The sequence below is a fragment of the Triticum aestivum genome, chromosome 6B (genome assembly GCF_018294505.1).
Source record: "Triticum aestivum cultivar Chinese Spring chromosome 6B, IWGSC CS RefSeq v2.1, whole genome shotgun sequence".
NCBI classification, from domain to species: Eukaryota; Viridiplantae; Streptophyta; class Magnoliopsida; order Poales; family Poaceae; genus Triticum; species Triticum aestivum.
The window spans coordinates 69,562,794-69,572,652 of NC_057810.1; the positions used below are offsets into that span (position 1 = coordinate 69,562,794).

The window sequence follows — 9,859 nt, forward strand, 5'->3', positions numbered from 1 at the left end:
TTGTTGTGATACAACATTTATGATGCTGCCACAGGCTGCAGTAATTACGACGCTATTTTTGTATAGTGTAGGTTTATCTTAGTAATGTATTCGGCCGAAAGCTTCGTAGGAGCCCAACATGCCAACATTCGTCGGGCCCATTCCAATTAGGCTAAAAACGATTACGGGCCGAAATTGGCATGTAGCCCACTAAAAATATCTGGGCTTAAATTAGCATAAGCTTTCAAATTTTTCTGGTAGGCCCGTGCCCATAGTGGGCCTTTAACAGGCCTAAACATAATTTTGGCCCTCAGTAAAAGTAGGCCCTTTACAGGTGTAAATATCTCGAGCCCATAAAAAACATGGGCCTTTAATAGACCGAAAGTGAGATTGGGCCCTGATTGTGCCAAATAACCCACTGGACTTAGCAGGCTGAATACGACCCAAATCCTTCACGGTCGTTTATGGGCCGAAAGTTTTGATGGCCTGTAAATGGGCCCCAATGAAGCCGGACCTTTAACAGGCCAGAAATACACCGGGCCGTAATTCGGCCCAATTACTTAGCGGACTGTTAACGGGCCAGAAGTGACCATGGGCCGCATTGATGACAAGTTTAGACCAGGCCATTGATGGGCCGGTTTGACAGAGAATGTTGGGCCTTTAGCTGGGCCGGCCCATTATGGTTCACTAAATTTTGTGGACCTTTAGCTGGGTCGGCCCATTATGGTCCGCTAAATCTTATGGGCCTTCAGTTGGGCCGGCCCATTTAAACTTTGTGGGCCACTTTTGGGCCGGTCCACGTGTCAACATATCATAGGACCATCTCGACCGTTGGATGAGTGACACCTGTGCCAAAGCGGAGCTGACAGGTGTTCGCTTCGGCCAATCAAAATTTTACACGTGGAAATTTCCCATTGGTTGGGGCTGTTAACGGGTTATCGGATCCAAAATCCGACCCGATAGCTTAACGGCGTTCCGTTACGGTGGATGCCACGTGTCGGTCACCCTTGACGAAAGCACTTCTATGACGCGCGATTTATCGTCATGGAAGTGGACACTTTCGTGATGACAATTTTTGTAATGTCATGGAACACTTCTACGACAACACAAGTATGACTATCTTGATTCTGTCATAAATTTGTCATGGATGTACATGCATGACAAAAAACACGACCTACTATGACAAACACGTATCATCACGGAAGTGTATTTTTTTTGTAGTGACTGCATGATTTCTTTTTTGTGGGACGTAAATTTTCCCAAACAAGGTGGAGTGCACTTCATGTCAAGCGTCGGTGAACCGCAATACTATGAAAAGTGAACTTCAAGACTACCATAAACAGGCCGCGACACTACCGGAAGTGAACGGCATGAGTTTTTTGGACCGCAGGGACTGAACGAGTGAACTACATATAATGAAAAGCGAGCTTCTTTGAGATATATATTTTTCCTATTTACCAAGCAAACCATGGAGGAGTATTATAACAAACTGCATGAGATAACAAAGTGAGCTTCAAAGCCACATCTATCTGATAAAGACACTCTGTTTCTTCCTTATTGAATGCGGTGAACCACAAGACTCCTCGAAGTGGGATGCATCAACCATTTTCTCTCATGAAAATGAACTATTAATGCTTGTTGAAATTAACTTCCCAAAAAATAATTTTTTACACACAATACATCATGGACCAACCAGATACATTCGATACACACCAAAATCCACAGGCAACAAACTAAACTGCATGCCCGCTCGCACCAAGCTGCAGGCCGCACACACCAAACTACATCACGGTATTGCACGCATGCAGACTGTACCACCGACGACAAGGTGCAACATGCAACAAGCCGGAAGGTCCAGACTACCATGGCGAACTACAAGCAGGAGCTGGCTGAACGTCATGGCGGCGCCAGCCGAACTGCATAGAGAGAATTAACAAACTGCATTTGAAACTGAATTCACCCAAATCAACAGCAAAACTCTGAAAAAATACACACACACACAAAATTGGTGAGCTGCACGCGCCGTTCCATGTGAGCGACTTTGTTGTTTGGCATACACACAAGCACTGGACACACACCATAGAGGGGGAGGGAGGATCTCTTCGAGGCAGGGGGCACTAGATCGATGCTAATTGGGGGAAGTGCACTGCACCGGAATCGCATGAGCTGAACTGCACATCAAAAATCTGCAAAAAAAGCAAAGAAGAAAAATCCTTTTTCTGAACTGCACGGTACCCATGCTGCACGCTGGTGGTGCGAACTTCATGGCGCTTGCATCACGCGGGAGAGAACTGCATGCGTTGCCGAGCCGCACGGTGGAGCTACTTGGTACTCGCTGGAGTACTCGAGTAGGGGAGGGAGCAGGGAGATAGCTGCACGGGAGGTCTGCTGCGGGGAGCCAGCCCATGCCGCCCTGTACCTTGCGTCGCTCCACCAGAGCCGCACCACTCGAACGGGGCGAGGTCTCGCCGGATCCGGCGGCTCGACGGATATGAACAACAAGGGATTGGGGGAGGCGCGTGGCAGGAGGAGCTCAGATCCGTCGCCTGCTGGAAGGGGGTGCCTGGATCCGTAGCCAGCTGGACGCAGGGTGGCAGAGGAGCCCCAATCCATCGCTAGTTGGCCGCAGGTTTCGAGGATCTCAGATCCGTCGCGAGCGACTGCGGGGATGGTGCAGCAACATTAGAGGAAGGCGAGTCAGGGATGAGGCGCAGGTGTGGTGGGAGGTCGCCGGGCTAGGGACCTGGCTGCGGTGCGAGGTCACCGGGGTAGGGACTCGGCGGTGGTGGGAGGTCATTGGGCGTTGGGGAACCGCCCACCTCGCGCTGCGAGGAGGTGGGTCACCGAGGTAGTGGGGTTATGTGGCGGCGCGACCCCTAGCATCGGAGGCATGAGACCCTGGCGGCGCCGGCAGAAGAAGGTGGAGGGAACGTGGGAGGAGGCGGTTAAGGACGAAGAAGGTGGGAAGGAAGGGTCGGGCACGAAGAAGATGGGTGGGTGGTTTCGGTGGGGTGGGTAGATTTTTGTTTTCTTTTTTCTCGTGGTTCGGTGGGCTCAGTAGGGGTGGTAGGTGTTATTAGAATAAGCCTAGTGTTATTAGAATAAGAGTCTTAAGGGTGTTATCATAATAGACCCACCATATACACACACACACACAGATGGTCTATTCTGCTAATATTAGCAGAATAACTATTCTGCACACCACTTCCGCACTGCACGCTTAACGCAAGTGCATGCCATTTTTTGAACGAAGTGTGCTGCAGTACTCACACGAGTGAACTTCTCGTCGGAAAAAACTGCACGCATTATTTTTTTTGGTATTGTTTTCGCTCTAATTTTTTAACCGTTTATCGGAATGAGGCGTGTAATATACCGTTGAAAAGCTATGGATTAGGTGCAGCTTCAACATGTTGAACACTTTTCGAGATTCCACACGGTTTAAGAGCAGTTTTGAAAATGGTGCGGCCCATGACGAGTGGCAGCGAGCGTTTTTTCGCGATTTCTTCTAAACCGCTCGTCAGAATGAAGCAAACGATACACTGTTGGATAGATATCATTGAGGCAAATCTTTTTCATATATAATTTTTTCTCTAATTCCTTACGGTTTAAGAGCAGTTTCAAATTTACTAAATCGCGGAATTCTGTTTTTCAAAAAATATCAAATTTTCGGTACTGTTTTCGCTCCAGTTTTTGAACCGTTTGTCGAAACGAGGCTTGTGATACGCCGTTGGAAAGACACGAACGAGGCGAAACTTTCAGATGTTGAAATATTTTTGAAATTCCTTACGGTTTTAAGTTAATTTTGAAAATCGTGCGGCGGACGACGAGTGGCAGCGGCCTTTTTGGCAAAAATTTTGCAAACCGCTAGACGGAATTATTCAAACGATACGCCATTGGAAAGATATCAACGACACGCAACTCTTTCATGTAGAACACTCTCTCTAATTCTTTACGGTTTAAGAGGAATTTCAAATTTACCAAAATGCGGACACTCTGTTTTTTGCGACACCCAAATCGACGTGGGTACTTCATCCGATTGAAAACCGCACTGCAACGGATGAAAAACCGCACTGCATCACACGGGTAAGAGAACTGCATGGTTTCTTTTTTGTGGGACGTAAATTTTTGAAGACGAGGAAGAAAACCGCACTGCATCACACGGACTAGTGCACTGCATGATTTCTTTTTTGTGGGACATAAATTTTTTAAGACGAGGAAGAAAACCGCACTGCTTTTAGAATAAAAATCCGCACTTCATCGGACAGACAAGTGCACTGGATGATTTCTTTTTTGTGGAACGTAATTTTTCCCTAATGAGGTGGAGTGCACTTCATGTCGAGTGTTGGTGAACCGAAATATTATAGAAAGTGATCCTTGAGACTACCGTAAACGGGTCGCGACACTACCAAAAATGAACCACTTGATCTTTTTCCAAACTCAATATTTGTTACATGCGTAGATCGGGCAAGTGGACCGCAGGGACTGAGCAAGTGAGCCACATGTAATGAGAAGTGAGATGCTTTCCGAGTTCATAGTTAGTGAACCGCATGAAGATTAAAGAACTGCTTCGTTGCTGAGAGTAAACCTTGTGACAGAAACTAGCAAACTACATCTAAAAGGGAATGGACTTCTTTGTGATGTTTTTTAATTGCCATTTTACAAAGGAAACCACAGGAGTGCACTGCATGCAAACACACAACCGCATTGCAAGCATATACACAAAGGAAACCGCCACGTGTGACAATACAAATTGTTTTCTCCGAAAACATGAAGTGATGGGGTGCACTGCACGCATACACACAATCCATTGCAAGCATACACAAAAGGAACTGGACGCACATGATGCTCGGGAGTTGTTATGTAAACAAATCCGACCCAAGTACTAACTATTGTAACTCAAATGCATTGCAACATTCAAATTCAGACGTACACACTGAACATTTGACCAGTTAATTCTAAAGAAAACACACACTGACTATCAGAGGCAAAGCAAACAGCTATTGTGAACATTAAGTCATGGTCGCGTCCGCTCAAACAATTACAATAAAAATAAAAATAGAACACAAGGGTCATTTACATTTGTGTGCTATACATATACATGCAAGAAAGAAATTATAAAAGGAATAAGGGGATGAAATTACCCAACATAGACAATGACAATGCACGTTTACTACATTAATTACAGGTCTAAGGAAAGGGAGTTACAGTTAACATCATCAGGTACTGTAACAGAACATAGGCGCAAATTACAAAGGCTGACAGGGCGACAGATGAACCGTGAAGATAAACTTGGAAGATGATCCACAACTGCCGCAAAGATACTATTGAAACTACAATGAACCGTGAAGCAAAAATTCAAAACATCAGAGACAGAACTCTGTTGTCCTGACAGAACAACTAGGCAATAGAACCCATTGGAGATACAGGGGGAGAAAATTGTATCACCGGGCATACATAGACGAAAAATTGTCAGAAATAACAGCATTGCAGGGCAGAAGATTACGCCTAACTACACACCAAAAATACAACTACTGGACAAACTGTAAGAGATCTCTCCTCCTTCTCTAGACGAAGAGCAAAAAACTATCCACGCACACAAGAACAGAGCCAAGTAAAAAACCACCATTGCACACCGTTCAAGTGAAACACAACAAGAAAAACAGATGCGCGGGAGACGAGCTGCACTCCAGCGACTACCAACAGCACAAGGCCTGACCAAGGGTCCGGGGCGCACTGCACTGCACGCCAGCAGGGCGAGCACTGCACCACTCAAACGGCTCGCCGGGAACTGCAAAATTGAAAATCAGCAAAAAAGAGAGATAAAAAAAAGCTTTTAAATTTGGACATGAAGCACCCTGCAAGTTGTCCTTGGCCGCACCACAAAGGCAGCAAGAGCGCACACACTTGACAGGGAACCGCATACACAAAAACATGAAGCTGCTCACACATGCAGAGCGTGCTCGCACTGACATGCACGCACACACCGGCGACCTACTACAGCAGCGAGTCAACCGAACTCACAATAACGCCGTGAGACATTTTGCGAGCTACTTCCCACACACTATAGACTGCACACATGCACGGGCCGCACTGCACAGACGCGCTGGTGGACTGCAAGGAGGGGAGCTCACCCGAAGCAGCGCACACTACCTGCAAGCAAAAACTACAATTTTTTGCAAAGTGTACCACATCACTCGCGTGGCCGAGCTGCGCGGCGATGGCCGCTGGACTGCAGATGAGGCCATGGTACTGAACGTTCTCACCGTTCGCGCTGCAGGCACCCGCCATCGTATTGCACATGCTCACCAGACACACTGCAGGCACCCGCTGCACATGCTCACCGGATGGCAGAGTGGTGGCGCGACCGCTGCCCAGAGGGGAAACCAGAGGGGTGGGGACGGCTGGATTTTGGCGCATGGCTGAGGCCGGTCAGGAGAAAGTTGGAGATGTAGGAGATGGTGGGTCGAAGCCGGAAGGAGGAGTGGGGTTGGGGAGGGGCTATTACGAAGCTTGAGGAAGGAGGAGGCAGGGTCCGACGACGTACGTACACGACAGGATGCGCCCGACGAACTGCACGGCTTCCCGCGCGTGTGCTGCATGCCGCCGGGCGGTTGGCCATGGATCTGGCCCAGGGACGGAGGAGGGAGGCGAGATCGCGGCGGTCAGCAGTGTGCCTGGCTTGGCTGTCTGCTGCCTGATCCCATCGCTGGCGATGTTGCCGGATCCCATCGCTGCCGGATCCCATCTGCTGGCGGCGTTGCTGAGACCCAGTGAGGCGCGCCGGCCGGAGGTGGTGGGTTGGGGGTGGGGAGGGCTGCCGGGGCAGGGTGGGGGCGACGCACAGCTGGTACGGGGTTGGGCGGCGCGTGACCGGGGCGGGGCGGGGTTGTGCGGGAGGATGACGGCAGGGCTTCGCGGGCCGGCGCGACAGCGGAGGTAGAAGGTGGCCGGGGAGGAAGGTTGGTTTCGATCGGGATGGGTGGGCTCGGTGGGGAAGAAGGGAGAAGGGAGGGCCTCGGCTGCTGGCCAGGACGGCATAGCTCGATGGGGGTTGGTCTGAGCGGCGAGGGAGGAAGCCGGCGGTGGCGCGGGGTGGATTCAGGCTCGTGGCCACGGGGGAAGAAGGTGGGGTGGTTGGGATTGTGGGTGGGGTTGTGTGGAGGAGAATGTGAGGTCATGGGGAGGGTGGGTGTGTGGTTCCCGTTGGGAGGTGTTAGCAGAATAAGCGTTTTGGTGTGCATAATAAGGGTCTTAAGGGGTGTTATCATAATAGACCCACCCTATATATACATGTATATATATACAATTTCTCCTACATGTTACGTTCGGAGCCAGTGGCATTTTCCTTGGTGCCTTTCGGAGCACGATAACAATTGGGAGTGGTTCGTGGGGGCGGTAGCTGGTAATAGAATTCCCCTTTGGGATCTGTGACCTGGTCGAGCAAAAATCACGATATTTCCTCTTGAAGTGCTCGTATGCGCTCCTATGGTAGGAGCTTCTCCCGCACCGACTCGAACTGTTAAGAAGGAGATCAATATGCATGTGTATTAGTTATGTGACTAGATATCGATAATGATGTAAAAATTGTGAATATTGTTCTGTCAAATGTACCCATAACTGTCTATCAGATTTTGTCCTTTCGGACGCCATCATGCGAATGTTCTCGCAAACGTAGTATGCACACACATCAGTCCCCTTTGCCTACTTCAAGGCCTTTACAAGAATAGAATTTAATCAGATAATAATTAATCAAGCATGATAATTAATGGTATTGAAACTAGAATTAAAGAGATGCATGGTAGCTAGCTAGTACTACTTAATTAATTATACCTTGGTTCGAAACCAATACAGTTTTTCTTTCCATTCGCCTGGAACCTCATTCCTGAATTTTGCCCAAGCCCTACCCGCCTGCAGAGAAAATTAATAAACGAGTTATTAAATAGTTGATATTAGGAAATGACGAACTAAAGAGGCCGACATATAGTTAATAATGATTGAAATTACCTGTCGACTATCCCCTTCACGATTGAGTAGTCACTTTTTTTAAGTAGTGAGTCCAGTACTTCAACTGTTCCTTCGTCAACTTTAATGATTAACAAGATCCAATGGTAATTGCATGCGCACACGTTTGCATGTCTTAATTAAGCGGACATGTGCATAACACTCATCAACTACCCTAAACCCTATGCACTTAATTATTAACATCTAGCTAGCTAGTTAGTAAGTAACTAAAAACAGAATTTGTAGTACTAGAGAGTGTGACTCACATGAAGTTGTAAGGAAGTAGTATATCTGCATTGGTATTGAGGCACTTCAAGAACTCTAGCATGTTTTTCTCTACTTCTGCTTGATACCATGGATATGTCCATCTTTGTTCATTAATGGTATTTGGGTCAATGAACCCGATGCCATAGCGTCCACCTTTTTTCATTTCATACATCTTCATCCTGCATAATACCACAGAAAAGAATATAGTGAGGATAATTACAGGTAATGATCGATCAATGAGCACTACAACTAGCTAGAGAATTAAATTATAGAAAGAAATCACTTACAAAGAATAGCAACTGACGAGAGCTTTGTCGAGTGCATCTTGATTGAATAACTGAAATAGTTCTAAATACTCAATGCTCAGAGCTAGCTTATGGAAGTAATACTCTTCCTTGACTTTCACCATGAGGGACTCTCGATTGGAACTCTTTGTAATTTTCATGTACCAATCTGATACATCCATTTTGCATCATGCTTTTATATCAATATTTATTGCATTATGGGCTGTTATTACACATTATATCTCATTACTTATGGCTATTCTCTCTTATTTTACAAGGTTTACCATGAAGAGGGGGAATGCCGGCAGCTGGAATTCTGGCTGGAAAAGGAGCAAACGTTGGAACCTATTCTGCACAACTCCAAAAGTCCTGAAACTCCACGAAACAACTTTTTGGATTTATAAGAATTTATGAGCGAAAGAAATAGGCCAGGGGGCCCACACCCTGTCTAGGAGACAGGGGGCGCCCCCCCCCCCCTATAGGGTGCGCCCCCTACTCCTGGGCCCCCTGGTGGGCCTCCGGCGTCCATCTTCTGCTATATCATCACTTTTACCCTGGAAAAAATCGTGGGCAAGCTTACGGGACGAAACTCCGCCGCCACGAGGCGGAACCTTGGCGGAACCAATCTAGGGCTCTGGCAGAGCTGTTCTGCTGGGGACACTTCCCTCCGGGAGGGGGAAATCATCACCAACGATCCTCTCATCGGGAGGGGGTCAATCTCCATCAACATCTTCACGAGGACCATCTCCTCTCAAACCCTAGTTCATCTCTTGTATCCAATCTTGTATCCAAAACCACAAATTGGTACATGTGGGTTGCTAGCAGTGTTGATTACTCCTTGTAGTTGATACTTATTGGTTTACTTGGTGGAAGATCATATGTTCAGATCCTTAATGGATATTATTACACCTCTGATTATGAACATGAATATGCTTTGTGAGTAGTTACGTTTTTTCCTGAGGACATGGGTGAAGTCTTGCTATTAGTAGTCATGTGAATTTGGTATTCGTTCGATATTTTGATGAGATGTATGTTGTCTTCTCCTCTAGTGGTGTCATGTGAACGTCGACTACATGACACTTCACCATTATTGGGCCTAGAGGAGGGCATAGGGAAGTAATAAGTAGATGATGGGTTGCTAGAGTGACATAAGCTTAAACCCTAGTTTATGTGTTGCTTCGTTAGGGGCTGATTTGGATCCATATGTTTCATGCTATGGTTAGGTTTACCTTAATACTTTTGTTGTAGTTGCGGATACTTGCAATAGGGGTTAATCATAAGTGGGATGCTTGTCCAAGTAAGTGCAGTACCCAAGTACCGTTCCACCC

At 47.2% G+C, this 9,859-nt stretch overlaps 1 protein-coding gene across 1 annotated transcript; it reads right to left on the reverse strand.

The window, feature by feature from the left end:
- Positions 1-4,960: 4,960 nt before the first annotated feature.
- On the reverse strand, positions 4,961-7,164 carry LOC123135844 (vegetative cell wall protein gp1). Its single transcript, XM_044555074.1, has one exon. It carries the CDS (start codon positions 7,015-7,017, stop codon positions 6,481-6,483), a length of 537 nt encoding a protein of 178 aa, XP_044411009.1. The 5' UTR covers positions 7,018-7,164; the 3' UTR covers positions 4,961-6,480.
- Between the last annotated feature and the right edge of the window lie 2,695 nt (positions 7,165-9,859).

What these genes read in the sequence shown, in the direction of transcription:
- LOC123135844 (XM_044555074.1), bottom strand. Translation starts at nt 7,017, where the DNA reads ATGCCGTCCTGGCCAGCAGCCGAGGCCCTCCCTTCTCCCTTCTTCCCC.